The sequence below is a fragment of the Fundulus heteroclitus genome, chromosome 17 (genome assembly GCF_011125445.2).
Source record: "Fundulus heteroclitus isolate FHET01 chromosome 17, MU-UCD_Fhet_4.1, whole genome shotgun sequence".
NCBI lineage: Eukaryota > Metazoa > Chordata > Actinopteri > Cyprinodontiformes > Fundulidae > Fundulus > Fundulus heteroclitus.
This window is the reverse complement of record NC_046377.1, coordinates 11,875,449-11,898,278: the sequence shown is the minus strand read 5'-3', so window position 1 is coordinate 11,898,278 and position 22,830 is coordinate 11,875,449. Positions and strand designations below refer to the sequence as shown.

The 22,830-nt window shown below is 39.3% G+C and overlaps 2 protein-coding genes across 3 annotated transcripts; both read left to right on the top strand.

Annotated features, from left to right (window-relative positions):
* Positions 1-5,019: 5,019 nt before the first annotated feature.
* On the top strand, positions 5,020-11,139 carry LOC118556143 (E3 ubiquitin-protein ligase TRIM39-like). Of its 2 annotated transcripts, XM_036148811.1 has the most exons (3): positions 5,020-5,182; positions 5,309-5,490; positions 9,402-11,139. In XM_036148811.1, the coding sequence occupies exon 3, from the start codon at positions 9,404-9,406 to the stop codon at positions 11,135-11,137; it is 1,734 nt and encodes a 577-aa protein (XP_036004704.1). In that variant the 5' UTR covers positions 5,020-5,182; positions 5,309-5,490; positions 9,402-9,403; the 3' UTR covers positions 11,138-11,139. The 2 variants fall into 2 exon arrangements, with proteins under 2 accessions (XP_036004704.1, XP_036004705.1); XM_036148812.1 differs by lacking the exon at positions 5,309-5,490.
* A 4,717-nt stretch (positions 11,140-15,856) lies between these two features.
* Positions 15,857-21,826, top strand: LOC105915862 (E3 ubiquitin-protein ligase TRIM7-like). The gene is made up of 2 exons (XM_036148791.1): positions 15,857-15,930; positions 18,513-21,826. Exon 2 carries the CDS (start codon positions 18,515-18,517, stop codon positions 20,285-20,287), a length of 1,773 nt encoding a protein of 590 aa, XP_036004684.1. The 5' UTR covers positions 15,857-15,930; positions 18,513-18,514; the 3' UTR covers positions 20,288-21,826.
* The last annotated feature ends 1,004 nt before the right edge of the window (positions 21,827-22,830 follow it).

The window sequence follows — 22,830 nt, the reverse complement described above, 5'->3', positions numbered from 1 at the left end:
GTCATTTTCAATGATGCAGAGATTAAATTGTTTGATTGTCAACAATACCAACACTCCTACAAACAAAATGTTTTTTATTCACCAAAGTGTTTTAATGTATAATAACTTAAAAGATCTTATTTAAAAGACAGAACAAAATGATATTATGAAAAAAACATATTAACAGCCATCTTTACAGGAGATAGGCACCAGCCTCCCAGCAACACTGCACATATAAATAGGAAGTATAAAAAGTGTATTGATCAATGCCTGCATGGGATTCATACGTTATCAATCATCAGTCTGGTGTCGTACACACTTGGTTCTATATATTGCTTACATAACTAATGATTGGAGCTCTCCATTTCCTGTTCTTATCCGTCTCCGATTGTTTTATGTATGAGAGTCAAGTACTGAAGCTGTAAACATCCCTCTGCCTTGTTAAATTAAATATGTTAAAGTTCCTGTTTCAAGAGTCTTTTTATTTTTAAATAAGTCTACAGTAGAGAAGAACACTTTTTACAGGTAAAGAACCTGGGAGAACCACAACTAGATGTGATCAATTCTTAACAATACTGATTATAATGAAACCTCTTATTTCTTATGACTCTTTGATAGACCAAAAATAATGGGTTCTGGACCACTCACCCAGTCTGTGACAGAAAGTCCTGGTATTGGTGGTTTGGAAGCTGAGCACATTGTGAAGTTATTATCGATTTCAAACACTTGGGTTTCAAATGGAAATAGACATTGTTTGCTGGTTTTACATAAATAAATGTAAATACTACTGGGGAACGCAATCAAAACCCTACTATGTGATGATAGAAGGATTTCCTGTCCAAAACAACACCATTCTTTACCTTTCTGGTTTTCCTGGGGAAAATTAGCTGCCCTGTTGGGAAATGCTTCCCTTATTGCCCTTGCTGTCTATAGGACAGTTTTTAATTTATGAAATACAGCTCAAGCTTTCATTGGTCATGTGAGATAGCCTGGCCAAATTGGCTGAAGAAGGCAGTAGGCAGACGATGTCCAGCAGAGCAGGTGCTTTATTTACAACAAAAATAGTGAAGAAACATTTACAAAATTCCCCCCAAAATTAATTCAGAGGTTAACATGGCTCAACAGATCATAACTGAACTTAAAACAACCAAAGTTGACGTCAAGAACATTCAGCTACACTGATCAGGTTCTCTTTTCATGTGAACGGCTTAATTTTCTCCGTTTAAATACCCTCACTTTCTGGCAGACAAAATGGCCTTCAATGGACTCTTCCTTAAGCAGGTAAGCCTGAACAGTTCACACTTGAACTCACTTATGTTACTTGCAATGCTTTAAGCAACATCTTTTAGAGTGAGGCCATAAGATTATACAATTAAATCCACACAAAATTAATGTAAACAAGGCCTAAATTTGACAATATCAAATTTAAATAGTTGTCCCTTTCCCCTTCTCATCTGGTCCCTTCCTGTGACACAAGCTCTAAACAGGAAGTTATCATTAAAGGAAGTGAGGCAACACTTCCTTGTCACTACCCGACCTGTACCGGCAGCACGATCCATTCCATCAGCTCATTTGCGCACGCGCACAGAATTTCTTCTGGGTCGCCAAATAAATTATGTAATGTAATTACGGAACTGAAAATACTTATTTCTGTACTTAAATCATTAAAGAATGCTAAACTATATCGTATAGAAAATATTGAAGACTTTTCTGGAAGACATTGATGCGTTTTACATTTTCTCCATTGTATTGCTTGACGTCATCATCGGATATGCTCAGAAGTCCGGGAATAAATCATTGCGTAACGCAGGGGTGTCAAATTTACGGCGCGCCGAACAATTTAGTCCGGCCCGGTGGCTAAATGCATTATCATTATTCAAAAAAAACAACAACCTTTTTTTTTTTTATCCTGTGTCCTGTCTGGCAATGTGGCAATAAGAATTGTTGTCTTAATGCCAAAAAGAGCTCATCAGATTTGACTTTCACAAGTGGAGCAGTATTGCTTTTGCCACAGTGCTTGATTTATGAATGTGAATAGTTTTATTATGATTCATGCGGGGAATATCTCAAATGATATGGACACTACAATGGGGAAGTAGGAGAGGAAAGGAAGAACAAGAAGAACAAAAGAAAAGGTGAAAGAAAGAGGAGATAAAAGGAAGAGAACGATAAAACAATTATTGAAAAAAACATGTACTTAGTTTAATTGAAAATATGCAGTTCCTATATTGTCCACGAGGGGCGCTGTGTTTTAATCAGCAGATGGTAGCACTGAGCTTCAGATGTGGAAAATTGATTTTAAATAATTTCTTAATTTTTATCTGTTTGATGTATTTTGTCATGCAGGACAGCGTTTTTAAGTTCCAAAAAATGTGAATAAATGTTTTTCAACATTGTACAATCACTGTGATCGGTTCTTATGCATAATGCACAAGTAAATGTTTAAAAGAGTAAAAGTATTGTTGAAATTGCACATACTTTTCTTAAAAACGCTGAGGTTATTCATAATATATTGTGTAAAAGTGAAATTCATTTAATATAAAAATCAACAAAAAGTCCACATTTATTAGTTCTATTTAATCTTGCAATGAGTTTACTTGTAGGTAAACTTTTACTTTACCCTCTTCAGATCAGATTAAGCTGTATGCGGCCCCTAAACCCAAACGAGTTTGACACCCCTGGCGTAACGTCTATCTGTATTGTCTGAATGCACTCTATTTTTTTTATATAGTAGTTTTATTATTTGTTCAAACAGGACTGGAAAAAAATATATTTTCATCCTTAATAATAAGGTGAGTTTTGTTATACAAATAATCTTGTACTAAAATTTTGTTTTATTATAAAGTTAAAATTATTGATTGAGATTTTAGCACCCTCTGGTGTACAAATGATAAACAAGAGAATAGAACAAAGGGAATAGAACAAAGAACACTTAACAAAACCAAGGCATACATTATATAAAAAAATATTGAGTGCAAAATACACAAATACATATGTAAATCAAATAAATGATAAAAAACCTTGAAGAATATTCTAAATCAAATACGTTTCTATACTCCTATATGTGTTTATAGCACACCTTTTATGTACTTTAATAAAAGGTGTATATACTTTTATTTCCCTAACCACAACTGGGAAACATTTTTGCTATTAAAAACAAAACAAACAAACAAAAAAAAACACTGCATTTTTATGTATTTCTGTTGTTTAATTTTTAGAATATGCAATATTTGCGCAAATACAAAAAATAATCCCGAAAAACGACAAAAGAATAAAAAAAGTAAGAAAAACTAAATATTGCCTACTGGAAGTTATTCTGTTCGCGCATGCGCAAATGAGCTGATGGAACGGATCGTGCTACCGGCACGGATCGGGTAGTAACATTCCTCCTGAAAGGTAAATAAGGTAAGTTCACCATAATAAAATGCACAAGTTAATTGATCAAACAATAAAATAAAATCTAGAATTCTGAATTGATTTAGATTAAGATCTTATAGTAAATAATCTGAAAAATGCAAAACATAGAGAAACCCAGGGTAGTATATGCTTGCAGACTACAGAATAAATAAGATATGGCTAAATCAAGCAAACAAGAATGTTACCTGAAAATATATAATCCTAAACAAATGGCGTTCTCACCAACTTTGTCACAGGTCAATAAAAATAATTCTTCGTTTTCTTGAAAATCTTTCTTGCACACAACACAGCAATACTTATTTTCAGTTTTCCAAAAACTTTGTCTAAACCCTAATGTTTGTGTACCTTTATGGCAAGAACTCCACAGCTACCTTCATCCTGCTGGACTGGATGGCTGAGAACACCACCTGTCAGTTTCACACCCACCCAGTCCGCTCAGATCTGTGATACCCTGTGCATTTCGAAAAACATTCTTCAAACCATAAAATAAAAATAAGTCTTGTGCAATAATTCCAAAAACAAGTTGACCCACCAACCCCAAATACTGCCATCAACAACTTTACCAAATTTCAGAAAGTGTAATAGTTTGAATTTTCTTTGGAAAACTTTGGTAATTCTTTGCCTTAGTCAGTAAGCCTAATAATACAAATAATAATAAAAAAAACAAATATGCCGTCTTGTGTCAGTGTAATGGGTCGTTGTTCATCTGTGCATTAATAAAAACATATTTCTGAGAAGAAACTGCACCTTTTTGATACAAGAATGTGTATCAAAGTGACAAATAGCAATGAAGACTCTCAATTGGAAGACACTTGAGATTACATTTTATCAATTCTAAAAGGGAATTAAAAGTATGGTATGTATAGAACTGAAAAGACAATATAGTTAGAATGTATCAATGAAAATAAATGTGACAAGCGTCTGAGAGGAGAAGACTTGACCCAACATCAGTCGCAGTCATACAAACACTTTTGCATTCCCTGATTCAAATATGGACACATTTACTTATTCTGACATGATTATCAACTTGAAAGATGTGTAACCCACGGCCTTAGAAGAAAGAGATGTTTGGACACAGGATTGGCGAGAATTCATGGACTTTTTATCAGAAACTCGGTCTCATCTTTTTTTCGCACATGAATGCTTGTCATATTTTATATGTTAATTAACAGGCATTTCAAAACCAGTCCCTATCTGATGAGTTTGTGTGACGGTTTGATCCATTCAGTCGGCTTCTGTTGTTTTGCTAAACTCTGTATTGTGTGATCCTTCATCTTGTGCAGCTGCTCAGTGTGTGATTCGTTACCTTTCAATCATAAAGTAAAACGAAGCTGGAATCAGTTTGTTGCTGTGGAGGCCAAAGCATTTAAATCTAAGTAAGTCAATCTTGAAATAAGTAAATACATAAATCTTGAATTAATAGATATTAAAAATAGAAATAGATCTTAAAATAAATAAAAAATAAATAAATAAAATCTTGATGTAAATAAATGATTAAAAAAAGCTAAAAAAAATGTATATATGTACCTAGTCTCATATCATTGGGTTATTTATTTGATAGAATATTTAACAATTATTTAACAATATTTATTTATTTATTCAATACACAAAGAAACGCCTCTCCATACTGATAACCAGACTCTCCCCAACAGATGAAAAGCAGCTGCTCAGTGTCATCTTTTCCAGGAAGAGGCGGGCAGAATCTGTTTGTGCAATGATTGCCGACAAATTAAACTTACACGTCTGAAGGGGAAACTGTGCTTTCAAAGGACTGGCAACCCAGCAGGTATTAAACTTGTTTTGTTTGGATCTCATATTAAAAAGAGCAAATGTGAAGGTAAACATAGCTGTTTGGAGTTAACCAAAGATGATAAAACAGATGTCATGTTATGATGTTGATGTGAACCCATAGCGCAGCAGGGATGAGGAAGAGCCATTAGTGAAGAAAATTGAAACTTGCAAAATACCACAGAAGTACAGGAGCCAAGAAGGAATCAGTAACAACGGAGTGTAACGCAGAGAATCCAGCAACGGAGAACCAGAAATCAGGAAACTGAAATACTACAGGGAAATAATCGACTTCATAACAAGCAGGTGAGAGCAATCAACAACACACAAATCTCCTGGGGAAGGCACATAAACAGCTACGGATGATGGCGACAGATTAAAAAGATAGAAAATATTAAACCCTGATTGTAGAAATTAGCTTTTTAATAACGTAGGTGACACAGAAGATCTTTCAGAGGTAGCTGGACGTCGCGCTGTCAGGAATGTTAATGTTGCACTCAGTTACTGTAGAGTTTAAAGGTGTTCCACAGTCAGAGATCCACAAGATTAAAAAAAGAACTACAGAAATAATTTATTCTGCATGACAGTTTTAAACGGTTTGAACTTATATAGCACTTTTCCAGTCATACTGACCACCCAAAGCCCTGTACATTAGAGCCACATTCACCCAATTGCTCTCACTGACACACACACACACACACACTGAGATGCAGCTCAGTAGGCAACTTAGGGTTAAGTGCCTTGCCCAGGGGAACATCAACATGTGGCAAGGGGAAGCTGGAATCAAACACACAACCATCTGATTGCCAGACGACTACTCAACCCATCAAGCCACAGTCGTTTTAGTCCTACACCTAATCTTCAGCTAAATAATGCCACCTTATTTTAACTTAAAATATAAATATAGCCTATATGATTGATGTAAAGTGAGGTTGGCACAAATTATACACCAACAAGAAAATCAGTGTCAACTCATTCTTAGAAGGATGGTTGAAACCAAATGCAGGTAAAAGATGAAGCTATTTCAATAACTCACACCATCCCATCATTAATCACAAATGTTGATTATAGCCAATCAATGCTTTACTTGTCTAGTGGGTTTAGGGGGTAAAACATAAGGATAACTTAGAACTGGACCTTACCTGATCAAGCTGTATTTTCATACTTCATCTTGATTTGCTGACACGTCCTTTTTATGCCTGTCGGGTAGCACGTAGATACAAAATCGTTATCTGCGTTCCACTGATAGGGTGATAGGACGCAGAGTTCAGTTACATGATTGATACCACCTGTTCTTAAACCGAAAACACGGAGTATGACGGCGTGAGGTAGATCTACTCAGAGTATCTGCTATCTACTCAGGGTAGATTGGCAATTCTTTTTCAAACGGGGCCCTGGAGAACTGTAAAAAGAAAAAAAAAATATTTATTCAAAGATATCAAATGGACAAACTGCATCAGTTTTGATAAATATTCTGTGTGCCTGAGCGTTGAAACAGGAAATGAGACTGTTTGTGCAGCCAGTCTGTCATGAGAGGACACGGAGCTCACAAGTTTGCCGATACAAAGTGAAAACACAATTAAAGCTCAAAACATTTCATACAAATTGCAATAAAAAGTCTTGGTATCATAGCTAGTATATCATTGTAATGTAGTGCAGCTTGTTAATAGTGGGTGCTAGGGCGACGCCCCGACAAAAATTACAGGAAATCAGTAGACATAAATTACAAAATAAAACGTAATTATCACAACAGTGTTATGCCAGAAAACTGTTTCAATATGACTATGACAACACACAACCTACAAAAGAAGGCAGATTTCAGTGCGCTCAGCACTTATAAACCATTCATATAGCAACGTTATCTCTTTGCCATGTCCGGCGGCCATTTTGGGCCGTGTTGCATGATGGGAGTTGGTGGCCACTTTGACCACAGTGGATCATGGGAACTGCAGTCTGTCACGTCCTGTACTGCCGTAACAACTGTTCAGTCATAAAATGTGTGTGACTTGATTTTTCAGCAATCCCATTCCATTCAGTTTATTTTGGGTTATAATATGCATATTTCAATGGCGAGAGGTGCCGGCCAGATGACCGTGCATGTAGGTTTGATAACTCTTGGCTTCTATGTGACTTAATTCTGCTCTCTAATTGGTTACCGTCAAGATTCTTCTCGGGTGGGCAGGTTGCTGTGCCCTGGACCACGCAGCGCTTTTTGTGTAATTTCTCATACAATCTGATGAATTCATGCTACATGTTAAAGTTGTACCCCTGGCAGTTTAAAGACCCTGGGGCAAATGTCACTCACATCTGATGCAGACAGAAGAGTCAGATCACAGCAACAAAGATGGGAGAAAATGGCTGCAAACAGAAATTTGATTATGCACAAAATAGGAATTTGGACGAAAACCTTTGGTGGAGGAAACAGTGTGGATAAAAGAAATCTGGAGGAGATGAACCTGCCTTAAAAATGGCAAGTGACCGCGGACATGTTTGGCAAGCCGGATGTGACGTAAGAATTGCTTTCCCATGCTTGCTTTTTCAAAGTGTTGCCACTGAAGTTTTGTGGACAGCAGTGGGGCTCAGAGACCTTAAACATCTTTCTGAAAAATGCAAACCTGACCTTGCTGCTGAAACCTTGCTGCTGAAATATCACGCCTATAGATTTTTTTCTGGAACTTTTTCACTGCATCATGCCACATGCAGATCTCCTCTACGGCAAGCTCCAGAAGAAGAACATATAGCGCTCAACAACATAAGGTAATAAGTATTCCTGTTTGTAATATCACTTTTTCATCATTAGCCGTTTTTGCTCATTATTATGACTTTTTTTTATCCTTCACCCAACTTCTCTCTGGTCCCTGGGTTAGCAAAGAAGTGAGACTTTGCTAGCAAAGAGGTGTTGCCAAATGACCACTTTGTTGGCTAGGTTTTTAAATGAAACTGTAATGCACAAAAAAATCAGAGAACCCAATATTCAAACCAGACAGTGTTGCGTCCTAAAAGGTTGATTGATAACTGAACAACAACTGGTGCAGTCAGGCAAATCGGCATCAACAAGAGCAGGATCTTGCGGGGCAGATAGATGACTGCTGACAGCGGGAGAAGATGGGTAGAAAGGACCGCGGCTGGAGACGGGTCCAAGAATCGTGTTTTGGGTCATGCGCTGTAAAGCAGGCACACGCTAACTAACAGACCTGGGAATGTTCTTCAGGTCATAGAAGGCAGACTTTGTAATTGTCTTTAGATGCCTTTGAAGGTTTAGGTCCATCATTACACCCAGATTTCAGGCCTGATCAGTTCCTACTAGCTGAAGTAACTGAAGCTGTTTGCTAACTCTTGATCGCTCCTCCGTTGGTCCAAAACGTATTACTTCAGTTTTTTTTTTTCAACTGAAGAAAAGTTTGGCACATGCATGCACAGAAGAAGAAACAAATGAATTTTGTCACCTTCTTTCCTTTTTAACGTTTTGCCTCACCATTCTCCCTTACTCTCTTTCTCTTTTACCCGTCCATTTCTGTATCAACTGAATTTGAAATAATCCCAAAATAATGTCCAACAAAGTGTGTGCACTTTACGGGGTGTGACCGGAAGGTGCAGCCTTCCCAGCTGAAGCTCTTAAGGAGGTGATTAAAGAGGAGCTGGTTCACTGACACAGATGCCACATTGTTTTTGTTCACACAAGTGATGATCAAGCTCACATTCTTAACCTGTTTTTGCTCTTCTGAGCTCTGGTACCTTTGTTTCCTACCACTTCCCTAGCTTCACTCACCTGCTTTTGGCACGAATGGCATAAAGTATTTTACCATGGAGGACTTTTGGTCTCAATCAGCCACAAGATTTAATGTATGTTTAAGGCAGATACGGAAGCAGAATCAAAATTGGATTTAATTCCAGACTTTGAAATGGTCACTCCAAAACCGTAACCTTCTGAACACAGCTTTCCCAGAAATATGTTTTTTTGTTTTTTTTACATAAGGGCTAGGCTGTGTTGGATAGCTGTTTCTCCTAAAATATAACATCATCATTTTAAAACATGCATTTGGCTTTTGCTTAGGTTATCTTTGTTCGAGATTAAAATTATTTTGATCTGAAACATTTCAGTGAGCAGATTTATGGTCCTGCCTTTTCTATTGTAAGACAAAGCTGAAGAAATGTTAGCTGTCCTCTCATAAAGCATCAGTTGCAAAATTCTGTTAAATTTGTCTTTCTCTTTCCAGACATGGCCTCAGCCTGCAGCATCCTTTATGAAGAGCAGCTCCTGTGTTCAATCTGTCTGGGTGCGTTCAATGAGCCCGTCTCCACTCCATGTGGACACAACTTCTGCAAGGGTTGCATCACGCAGTACTGGAACAGTCAGATCAATGGACCTGCAAAATGTCCCCTCTGTTTGAAAAAGTTGGGCAACAAACCGAAGCTCAGGGTCAACACAGAGTTCAGAGATGTGGTGGAGCATTTCAACCGCATCAGAGAAAAAGATGGACCTAAGAACATCGCCCAACCAGGAGAGGTTCCCTGTGATGTCTGCAACGAGCCAAAGCTCAAGGCCCACAAGACGTGCCTGGTGTGTTTGGCCTCGTACTGTGAGCCGCACCTGGAGTCCCACCAGAAGCTGAAGAAGCACAAACTGATCGATCCCGTGTCCAACCTGGAGGACAGGGTGTGCAAGAAGCACGACAAGATGCTGGAGCTGTTCTGCCGCACAGACCAACACTTTGTTTGCGCCATGTGTTTGAACGACGACCACGAGGCGCATGAGGCGGTCACCCTGGAGCGCGCCTTCAAAGACAGGAGAGCCACGTTGGAGAGCGTGGCCTCAGAGATGAAAAAGATGGAGAATGTTAAATCAGCCAGTGTTAAAAAAATCAAAGGCTTACTTCAGAAGAGCAGGAAAATGTCAGTAAATGATATTGGTCAGATTGTACAAGTTTTAGCACCTCTGATGGCTTCTCTGCAAAGAAAGCAGAATGAGTTGGTTAAGGTAGTTGAACAGAAGCAGAAAGAATCAGAGAAACAAGCTGAAGACCAGATAACTCTGCTGGAGCAAGAACTTTCTGATTTGAGAAGAAGAAGATCTGAAATTGAGCGTCTTATAAAGTCAGAAGACTACCTCTACCTGCTGCAAAACTGCCCATCCACACTAACACCTGAGACCCCTAATCCGATGGATCCACTAACTGAGCAGCACATCTATGCTGGGTTAGTGAGACAGTCAGTAGCCCCGATTAAAGAAAGAGTCAATAATGAGATGGAGATCCTGATTCAAAAGATCAGGTCGCCTAATTGTTGTGATCCACCTGAACAGTCAGAAGAAACTGAAGACATGAGTGCAACAAACTCTCCTGAAGGTGTGTGGCGTCCACCGAAGGACGAGCTAATGATGATTCAGCAATGCAATGAAGTCAATGTGACTTTAAACTCCTACAGCGCCCACCCATACCTCATAGTGTCTGCAGATGGGAAGGCTCTGAGCATCAGAGAAAGTGAGCCATTGTTTCCTGCTTTTGGCTGGAGATTTGAACATTACTGTGCTGTGTTGGCAAACGAAGGTTTTTCTTCAGGAAGATTCTACTATGAAGTTGAGGTCAACAGAAGTGAATCCTGGGTCTTGGGAGTGGTCAAAGAGTCCATTAACAGGGATGAAATGTTCCCACTCATACCTGAGCATGGAGTCTGGGTATTTTTGGAGTCGCTCTGTCCAAACAAAATAATGAAAATTGGTGTATTTGTTGATTATGAGAAGGGAGAAGTCTCCTTCTATGACACAATGGCCAGGACTCTGATACAGTCGTTCACAGAATGTTGCTTTACTGAGACCAAAACAGGACCACAATCTCTTCTTTACTCTGTTGTTGGACTTTCCACTGTTCACAGGCCAAAGCTTTACCCCTTTTTTTGTTTTTGTGGACATTTATCTGATACTCTTGCCATCACTCCTGTACAACGTACTTCCTAAAATACTCGAGAAAGGAATAATCTGAAATAGAGTTTTTGTTTACACTAGAGATTCTAAGAATAAAATCAATGCTTAAAGATGTTGATTCAAAGCTCCCACTGGATCTTGTGATATTTTTTATTTTACCTGAAATAATTGCTCTGGTGTTGATCTGGAACAAATCCTCATTCTGAGAAATTCACCGAAATAATCAACAACATTTCTAATAAAGAAAGCAAAACAATTCATCCTTCAGATAGATTTTTTATGCATTTTTAGATTTTGTGATTTTAGTTATATAAATCATGTAACCTTGGTACGTGTTTTCATCACGTGCTCTCTATATCCATAAGCTATCTATAAAGATGTATAACAATAAAAATATAACATTCTTCAAAGCCTGCATGACAACTTTTGGGATCCTGGGAGCCTTTTAAAATGAGACTCTGATTCTATCTTTTCATTCTGAATTCAGTTTATGTTGCAGGTATAATTATATATTTTAATCTGTTTTAGAGTTACTGTATCTATTTAACAGGTTTGATGTGGCATAAAATTTTCTAATTACTTTAAACAATTAGATCCTTTTACTATGTGACGTATAGATGTGATGTAAATAGATTAATATCTTTGAAATCATGTTGTTGTGCAATTATACACTGTTTAAAGTTATTTCATTTTTATTAAATAACCCTCTGTCTGTTAAGTATTGTCTGGTGATAATCAGCTCTTAAGATGATATCAGGACAATGGTTGAAAGGAATGAATTCAAGCACTAGCGATCTTTTAACAGCAAAACCTGCACACACATAGTATAAAAGGAGTGACAACTTATTTTCGAGTTCAAGAATTTAATAGCAGAAATAAAATGAACATCCGGAGAAGATCACTATGTAATGCTGTTTATCTGAATTAACACAATATTTCCATTAACAAATCCTCTCTACTAGGCTAGTGAAACTTAACTAAACTATTAAGCAAAATGAAGATAAAAGAAACTAAGCTAAGGAACTATTTAACCTACAAAAACAAACAAAAGACAAAACAAGGTGGTTGATCATAATCAGAATAATTCAGTGAATCCTTGTTCGCTACAGATCTGATTCCAAAAAGCATGGAATGGAGTTAAAAACATTTGACATGTGTTTCAATCCATTCACAACACAAAGCCTGAGTTAAACAAAACATTATTTGATGAAATAATATTTTGTTTAAGTTAAAGGACCAAAGTTCACCTTAAAGAATGTGAATTGTGGTTAAATTAGCTTAACTAATTCAGAACATTTGACATGTGTTTCAATCCATTCACAATGCAAATCCTTAGTTAACCAGAACATTATTTAGAGTAAATAATATTCTTTTTTTTTGTAAATAATTGTAAATAATATTCTAAAGACTGATTTGTTCAGTAAAATTGTTTAAACCTTATGATCGCTTGCCTTTTTGTATGCGATTCTACCTCCGGGGGCTGGGGTCACTGTAGTGATCGTCGCTAACCTGGTTAAAGTTTAAAGTTATCGAAATTGCCTTTAAAACCGGCATTAAAATTCCATGTTAATGCAGGAATAAGGCTCATAGCACCACCGAGGGATGGCCGAGCAAAACGATTAAGTTTTATGCTTTAAAACGAGCTCCTTTTGAAATGTCTGGAACCGGATGTTAGCAAGGCTAATAGCAGTTTGGCTAGCAAGCATTTGGTGCTAACAAATAACGGCTTTAGTTTTATGTTAGTCATAATGAGTGGGCTGGATAACGTAAACATTAATGTCCCATCATTGTATATAACCCTTGTGGAGATAACCTTTTTTGTTATAACCATAAAAACACACTCAAATAATACTATCAATACCGTGGAATGAAAAGCTAGCGTGAGCTACCTCCATTAGTCCTTTGTTCTAAAGGCATCATGTGTCCAAACGAGTTACAAGACATTTCCCAAAAAACCTTTTAACTTGTCCCTCAGCTCGCTGCCCAAACCTGTTAGTGCCTCATGTGTGAGTTTTGTCCACTTTTGCCATTCCAGGAAGAACGTTAAAGCAGGGAGAATTGTTGGTTTGTTGTTGGCGGGCTAACGCTTAGCTCTCCAGCTATGTGCTAACCAACAGCAAGCCAAGGACAATGATGGTGCAGTTCTACTCCTCCATCATTGAGTCCATCCTCAGTTCCTCCATCACCATCTGGTACGCTGGTGCCACCACCAAGGACAAGGGCAGACTGCAGCGTGTCATCAGGTCTGCAGAGAAGGTGGTTAGCTGCCATCTTCCATCTCTCCAGGACCTGTACGCCTCCAGGACTCTGAGGCATGCAGGGAAGATTGTGGCTGATCCTTCGCACCCCAATCATAGACTATTTCAGACACTTCCCTCTGGCAGGAGGCTGCGGTCCATCAGGACCACAACCTCACGCCACAAGAATAGTTTTTTTCCCATCCGCTACCGGCCTTATCGACAAGGCCAAGAGCTGCCTGTGACACTGGACACTGCCTCTCTCTTCCGTTCAGGACTTACAAGCTTCTGCGTTACATTAATGCACAGTTTACTGAGTGTATGTAGCTTCTGTATATATATCTATTCTATCTTATTGTTATTTTAGTTTTTGTCTGCACCATCAACACCAAGCCAAATTCCTTGTAAGTGCAAACCTACTTGGCAATAAACTTGATTCTGATTCTGATTCTGATTCTGCCGGCTTTTCAGCTCTAGCTGGTGTTCGCTTCCCTGTAAAAGCTGAGGAGAAATACAACAAAGCTGTTTCGGCAATCTGTACTTTGCGGCTGGTTTGCGCAGCAGTCAAGAGTTCAACTTAGCTGCGGTCAGTGTGTTGTTTATCCGGATTCAGTCAGGTCCTCCGCTCCCTTTTGGTCATTCCATTGAAACAGCAGATGAGTTCCACAGAACGGTTGGTCTGTGGGCTTTCGGCCTTAAATCGCATGGCTGCTGAGGAAGGAGACCCCCCCCCCCCCCCCTTTTTCCTTGGGAGCCCCAGGAGAGGAGTCGCAGAAGAGAGTGTCTGATCAGAAGAAGAAGCTTTGTCCGTGGGGGGAAAACCTTTTATAGCCACAGGGAACCCCTGCTGAGAGAAGGGCCGTCCCAGCTGAGTCTCTCTCTACTTTGTGCTTGTGTGGAAGTTCTTTGCTTCAAATGCATTTTGATTCCCATCGTACATGTTAAAATGAACACAATTCAGCCATGGTGTGATGGCACTACAATGTTTCAAAACACACAGTTTTCTTTATATCTGCTGTAAAGTTATTAAGTAAATGCTATCTAAAGTCTGTCTAAATTACTGAGTCTGATTTTCTCAAGTAATCATTAACTTTAATCAACAGGGGCCTATTAGTAAGGCATCAGATATTAAACTTGCATCACATCTTAGAAAACTAGGAATTCTGTCCCATGTAATCTTCTGTATTTTGATGATTTCTGAATGATGTAAACAGTTTTTTAAAGCTCCCGAAGTTTAGGCTAAGGCAGCTCAGAAGTACTTTTATATATGTTAATGTTCACTGGGGGATGCCAATGTTTAGTTTGTCTTATTAGAGTGTAATAGTCATTTAAAGGTTCTAGGCTGTTCATTACAGAGCAGCTTAGAACTAAGAAGGAAAGTTTACTTTGACCAACACAATATTTTCTATTCCTTCACATGCATGGGGAAAGTAAGACGGATCTGTCAGAAAACTATGTGCTGATGTTTAGATCCAGAATGCAGAACAACATGGTGTCATCCACATAAAAACTGTCATCCATTTGCTTCTCCACAAGGTGCCATACATTGGAGATGAGCAGGAAAAAGAGAGATGAGCTATTCAGTCATCCAGAATCATTGTTTGAATGGCCAAGGAAGAATCACATTTCCTTTTCAGTACTTGCTAATTAAAAGCACACACACACACACACACACACACACACACACACACACACACACACACACACACACACACACAGGCATCCTTGTTTAAAATAAAAAGTGAGGACCGTGTCTTGACTTCCACTCATTTTCAACCCATTCTACGTCCTTACCCTGGCCCTAACCCTAAACCCACCCACCTTAACCAGTATATACCTGACGCTAACCCTACACCTAATTGACACCTTGGTCCTAACCCTAACCCCTGGCCCAGAAGAAAATGAAGACCAGACAAAGGCAGAAGAATGTTCTTACTCAGTACAAGTAAAAGTACACACACACACCACATTATCTTTATAATCAGTAAATAATCTTTATACTGACAATAGGGCTCACAAAATGGAAACATTTTTGTGATGTAACATAAAGCAAGCACAAAGGCGATCAATGACAGACGCATATTAGGAACTTTATGTAACAAAAATGTGCAAAATGCGAGTTATAAACACCAACATAATTTTGAATATAACATTTCACCAGCAATTTTTAAATATTTTAAATGTTTTTTTTTTAATATTTAAATATTTAAAAAAATTAATTCAATAGTTTAAGCTCAGAGGTCACTCACAGAATTTGTGAGAGCGGAGGGAACTTACTAGTGTAACATCCAGAGGTGCTCCCCACAATATTCAGCAGGGTTGAAGCAGGGGATACATTTAAAGAGTCGAGAACCAACTCCTATGCAGTAGAGCAACAACTACCACACAGTAAGACTGCACTTTTAGCAGTCTTGCTGGGAAAAACACACTGATAACTAGACTCTGCCCACCAAATGAAAAGCAGCTGCTCGGTGTAATTTTTCTTCCGGGAAGAGGCGGGCAGTTCCTGTTTGTGCAACGATCGCAGAGAAATAAAACTTGCACGTCTGAAGGGGAAACTGTGATTTCCAAGGACCAGCAACTCAGCAGGTATTAAACTTGTTTTGTTGAGATTTCATTTTAAAAAGAGTAAAAGCAAACAGAGACGTTTGGAGCTAACATGAGACTATACAGATGGTGTGATGTGAATCCGGACCCAAAGTGCAGTAAATGGCGAGATGATAAGATATATCGAGAGGAAAAAAAAAAGGAAACTTAGAAAACATACGGGGCAAAATAAGGAAGAACGAAGAGTAACGAGGAGAAATCAGTAACATAGAAACAGAAACCAGGAAATAATTGATTTTCAATTCATAACAAACAGGTGAGAACGATCAAGAAAACATTAATTACCTGGGGGAAGAATGAAGGCAGGAAAGCACATTACACAGGAATGCAATTAGTTAAATGATGACAACAGATTAAAGAGATAGAGAATATTAAATCCTATGGGTAGAAATAATCTGGAGAACTGTAAAAAAAAATATTTATTCAAAGACATCAAATGGACAAGCTGCATCAGTTTGCAGTTCATTTACCAGCACTATTTTTAGCCTGTTTTGATAAATGTTCTGTATGCCTGAGCTTTGAAACAGGAAGTGAGACTTTTAGTGCAGCCAGTATGTCATGTGAGGACACGGAGCTCACACGTTTAGCGATGCAAATTGAAAACACAAGGAAAGGCAGATCAAAACATAATATACATATAGGTTGCAATAAAAAGTCTTACCAACATAGCTAGTATATCATTGTAATGCTGTAGCGGCTTGTTCATAGGGGGCGCAATGGCCCAACAAAAGTTGCAGGAAAATAGTAGACACAATAAACATAAATTACAAAATAAAACTTCATTATCTCACCTGTTTAGTCATAAAATGTGGCTGACTATTTCATTTTTCGGCAATCCAATTCCATTCAGTTTATTTTGGGTTATAATATACATTTCAATGGCGAGTGGTGCCGGCCAGATGACCAAGCATGTAGGTTTTATTACTCTTGGCTTCCATGTGACTTCATGATGTTCTCTAATTGGTAATTTAAAGATTCTCCTCGGGTTGGCAGGTCTCTGTGCCTGTACCCAATCAGCACTTTTTGTGTAATTTGTCATCCAATCTAATTAATTCATGATACATGTCAAAGTCACAACCCTGGTAGTTTAAAGACACTGGTGCAAATGTCACTCACATCTGATGCAAACAGAAGTGTCAGACTACAGCAACAAAGATGGGAGAAAATGACAGCAAACAAAAATGTTCTCATTTTTATACAAAATCTGACCCGATGCTGAATGGACACAAACTGAAGGCAGAATTTGGTCTCATCTTCAGCGAAGAAGGCTTCAGAGCCAGTTGTGCTGCTGTGAACCTAATCCAGCTGTTCACAGAGAACAATCTAGAGGAGGTCTTTTTAGAAACTGTCCCTTATAAAGATCGTCATCACCATACCCATGACCGCCACAGCAGAAGCCTAGAGGTGCTTTCAACCTTGAAAAGAGTTTCAACATTTCTCAGAAACACCATGACCCTGGAGGGGCAGAATGCACTTGCCATGCTCTCCACAGAAGAGAAACTTGTTTGGGAAATGCCAGATTTCAGTCAGAAAGAAGATTTGCTGGCATGAAGGAGAAGAGAGCACAATTTATGTTCAAGAAGAGTTTAGTGTTGTGTTTTAGTCCCTGACCTCTAGCGCGCCCTTTCACCGTTTTTATCACCGGCTTCCACTAGTGTAATGTATACACACCATTACACAGCACTTATTGTGAAGCTGTAAATTGTTTAAAGGGAAATTTAGCTGGGTATTTTAAAGTAGGCAAGGGTAATCAGGTTTGACTGCGTGCAGGTTTGACTAGTACGGCTCCATTTCTTCTAATCCCTGATCATCATCCAGCCATTTTAAATCAGATTATTAATCAATGGCTTCTCCTCCTGACGCTTGCTTTTGAACGGGTCCCAAACCCAGAAGAACAATCTCCTTGTACATATTTTACAAAAAAAAAAACATTTAATTATCTTCTGACTTCAGTAATTGTCGTTTGCATCATAGTCTTACGTTTAAAACATGATGGATCAAGCAACTAGACTTAAACTAGAAGAAGTATTTGTCCATTTAAAGATTTCTTCTGTTTTTGTCACTCTTAAATGTTTTAGATAATCAAAAAAGTTTTAATACCGAACAAAACTGACCTGACTAAATACAAAATGCACATTTCAGTTGATTATTTTATTTACAAAGGGGAAAAAATAAATAGAAAAATTAGAGTCCTTTAATTTGCAGAGTCACCCTTACCCGAGGGTTTTAAGCATTGCTTAAGGTGCTGAATGCTGCAGAATCAAAATTGAATTTAATTCCAGACTTGGACTAGGCCACCCCAAAAAATTTTCATGACTCAGCAAGGACTAGAATGGGTTGGATTCTCTAAAAAAATATATATAAGATCAACATTTGACAAATGCATTTTGTTTTTGCTTAGGTTATCTTTGTCTGACATTTAAATTAGTTTGATCTGAAACATTTCAGTGAGCAGATTTATGGTCCTGCCTTTTCTATTGTAAGACAAAGCTGAAGAAATGTTAGCTGTCCCCTCATAAAGCATCAATTTGAAAATTCTATTAAATTTGTCTTTCTCTTTCCAGACATGGCCTCAGCCTGCAGCATCCTTTATGAAGAGCAGCTCCTGTGTTCAATCTGTCTGGGTGCGTTCAATGAGCCCGTCTCCACTCCATGTGGACACAACTTCTGCAAGGGTTGCATCACACAGTACTGGAACAGTCAGATCAATGGACCTGCGCAGTGTCCCCTCTGTAAGGAAAAGTTGGGCAACGAACCGAAGCTCAGGGTCAACACAGAGTTCAGAGATGTGGTGGAGCATTTCAACCGCATCAGAGAAAAAGATGGACCTAAGAACATCGCCCAACCAGGAGAGGTTCCCTGTGATGTCTGCAACGAGCCAAAGCTCAAGGCCCACAAGACGTGCCTGGTGTGTTTGGCCTCGTACTGTGAGCCGCACCTGGAGTCCCACCAGAAGCTGAAGAAGCACAAACTGATCGATCCCGTGTCCAACCTGGAGGACAGGGTGTGCAAGAAGCACGGCAAGATGCTGGAGCTGTTCTGCCGCACAGACCAACAGTGTGTCTGCACCATGTGTTTGAACGACGACCACGCGGCGCATGAGGCGGTCACCCTGGAGCGCGCCTTCAAAGACAGGAGAGTCACGTTGGAGAACGTGGCCTCAGAGATGAAAAAGAAGGAGAATGCTAAATCAGCGAGGGTTGAGAAAATGAAATGCTCGGGGGAACAGAGCAGGAGATTTGCCGTGGACGGAATAAGAGAAATCGTGCAAATTTTAACAGCTCTCGTGGCCTCTGTGCAAAAAGGGCAGGGTGAGCTGGTTGAAGCGATCGAGCAGAAGCAGAAAGAAGCCGAAAAAGAAGCTGCAGATCAGATAACTCTGCTGGAGCAAGATCTTTCTGATTTGAGAAGAAGAAGACGTGACACTGAGGAACTCCTACAGTCAGAAGACTACCTCTACCTGCTGCAGAACTGCCCATCCACACTAACGCCTGAGAATCTGACGGAGCCGCTCCCTGACTCCACCTTTCCACTGACACGAGACCTTCCTGAGGCCGGTCAGCATCTCTATCTAGAGATGGTGAAAAAGTCCGTTGCTCAGATTGAAGAGACGCTCAGTGGTGAGATGGAGATGCTGGTCCAAAAGGTTCGGTCATCTGACTGCTGCGCCGCCCCTGAACAGTCTCAGGCAGCTGACATGACAAATAACTACTTCGTACCAGAGCTGTGGAGTCCGATTCAGGACGAGCTGATGAAGATTCAACAATGCGATGCAGTGAGTGTGACTCTGGACCCCTACACGGCCAACCACAGGCTCACGGTGTCTGCCGATGGAAAGAGACTGACCTGTGGTAGAAGTCAGCAGGCCTTCCCCTCTCTCTTTGCCAGGCCGTTTAAATGCCAGCCTCTTGTCCTGGCAAAGGAGGGATATTCTTCAGGCAAGTTCTACTATGAAGTCCGGGTCAGCAGCAGCAAAAGCTGGCTCCTGGGTGTGGTCAAAGAGTCCATCAACAGAGACATTATCAACCCTCCCGATATCGAGGATGGGGCGTGGACATTTTGCATACCGAACAACATCTTTCTGAACCAAATCCAAACCGTTGGGGTGTTTGTTGACTACGAGGAGGGGGAGGTCTCTTTCTATGACGTGGAAGCCAGGTTCCGGATGCTCCACATCACAGGAGGCACGTTCATGGAGACAACAACAGCTCTGAGATCGTTTCTTTACTCCATGGCTGGCGTTTCAACCATTCACAGACCAAAGGTGTACCCTGTGTTTGGTATCTATGGTTGTAATTATGGAGATAATCTTGTTATCACTCCTGTAAGCACAGCCTGAGCTGCAGCTGACCAGAGGAGACGTAACCTTAGGCCTTCTATTATTCAGTCCGAATGTGTTCGTCCGTGTTAAACCGCTAGCAAAAAGCGTTGCAGCACCGTGGCATTCAGAAATTGACAATTCCTTTCAGTCTGATGTAATTCATTGTTTTTCTAGTAAAATAACCCCATTTGTATGAGTGAGAATTATTTTCTGCAATATGCATATGTGACCACTAGATGGCACTAGCGTTTAACAAATGTCCCATTCCGACACTGGACTGAGGTGGCTCAGAAACTGAAGGACAACATCTAAAGACAAATAATGGATGGACATCAAAAATAGCGTTTTCACAAAATTAGAATTGTTTTATTGGGATTTTACGTGTGTTAACAACGCAAAATACTGAAAAACTGGAAAGATGAAGAAAGAGCAGGATTTTCTGCTTTTTAAAGAATCTAAAAATGAACTTAAAGTGTTTTTTTTTTATTGTGACAGAACCCCCTTTTTCTATGCAGATATAAGTGCAAGGCTTTCTGGGTGTGCCTCTTCCAGCTTTGCACATCTAAACATGTATGTATGCCCCTTCTTTTTTGGAAATTAAAAAATCTCAGTTAGAGGTGTACATCTCAACGCATCAGATTTGTACTGTTACTGACCCATTCAAAAATGGTTTGAGCTAATTGTAAGCCTTATTATTCTAGTTGTAGTTGTATGTTCAGGGTCATTGGTGAACTTCAACCCAAGTCTTAATTGTTTGCAGTTCTTAATTCCAGGATCACCCTGTATTTCGCTCTATGTATGTTTACCATTATTGCTGGGCCACTTCGCTGTCGCTGCTAAAGAAAGGGATCCCTATAGTATGATGCTGCCAGCCCTGTGTTTTCCTGTAAAGCTGCTGTGCTCAGCATGATGTATGTTCAGTATTAGTTTTCTGCATCATATAATGTTTTGCATATAGACGAAAGGAAATGATATGGCCTGACGTCACCAAAGGATATCCTTGAACGTGTTTTGCTGTGTCCCTTATATAGTCTATTCCATTTTCTAACAATAAATTCAACATTACTTGATGGCAAAACTTGGGATATTGTTTTGGACTTTAACCCTGCTTCAAACATCTCCACATCTTTCTCTCTGACCCTGTGTCCGTTGGCCGCCATGATGCCTTTTTCACAAAACAGTTGGATTTATAAAGAGATTACATGACATGCAGGTGTAAATATAGGTGATTTCAGATAGAAATTGATTTTATTTAGGTGTATCAGACCAAATAGGGTTCAATGTAAATAGATGCCGCACTTTACTGATTTGTATTTGTTAGATGTTTATAGCCAGGATTACAGTGTGTTGGTCAGCAACATAAAACCCAAATCAAGCACATTTAAGTTTGTTTTTCCTCTTTCTTTGTGTTTTGATCATTCCTTGTTGCCATGTTCTTTAGATCTTGTTTTAAACTCAAAGCTCAGTACCCAAAGTTTCATTTTTTTTATCGTGTTGAAATTTGCGCATGGCACATACGCCACTTGATGGACAAATAAAGCAACGTTTCAAGTCTACTTGAATGATTAGTACAAGGGGGAAGCTTCGAGTGCCCCAGACCTGTAGTATGTTGAAACCAGAAATGAAGCAGACAGCACAGGAAAGGTGCAAGCAACATTAAAACACAGCGTTAGTGCAATTTAAGTTGTTGATTACTCATCCGGATGTATGTCGCCGCGTTCAACATCATGACATGTAACAAAAAGACATGTTTCCCACAATATTCCATGTGGAAACCTCCTGGTTGCATTATTCACATTTAATTAAACTCATGTTTCATAAATGAGCCCTACAATGCAACCGTGTCATTGGTTATTCGATTTATGCGCTGCGCAATTAAAATTATATTATTAAAATGATTGTTTCACATCTTTTCTTGTCTTATATCCTGATATTTTTACTAGTTTGGAGAATATTTTGCTGATCCTATACTTTTTATCCATGACATAGGTCACCATTTTACTTTTCAATACCTAAATCTTGACAGTAAGTGAACAGGCACAGGTCAGCCAGAATAGCCAGCAGAAGTTCCTGCTGCGGGTTAAATTGGTGGACATGGCTTTTAGGAGATTGCAGTGGTGCACCTCCGCTGATGTGTTTGTCTCAAGGGGAACTTAAGCCAGAGGGTTATTTTTACCTCCACTTTCTGACTGACTGGCGCCCGGGGAAGTGGGACACTGTAAATATGTGACTCTGTGTCTGAAGGTCAATGTCTGGTTTTCTTCAGGGTTACGTGTAATTGCATGCAACAAAGACAGAAGCCTAAAATGTCACATCTGGGCTTTATACAAAGCGTATTTTGCCTGTCAAACACACCCAGTTGGGTCTGTGACGTGACGTCTGATGTGTGACTTCAGAGCATCGGGCTGACACACGTAGTTAAAGTCAGTAACATAAATCTGGGAGGAAAAAGCCCAACTAATGGTAAAATCAATATAGTGACTGTGGATCTGACAAAACCTTCATGAGCTTTTCTAAGTCGAAAGCAATTTCAAAAGAAATGTTCTGAAGTTCTGGGTATG

What these genes read in the sequence shown, in the direction of transcription:
- LOC118556143 (XM_036148812.1), top strand. Translation starts at nt 9,404, where the DNA reads ATGGCCTCAGCCTGCAGCATCCTTTATGAAGAGCAGCTCCTGTGTTCA.
- LOC105915862 (XM_036148791.1), top strand. Translation starts at nt 18,515, where the DNA reads ATGGCCTCAGCCTGCAGCATCCTTTATGAAGAGCAGCTCCTGTGTTCA.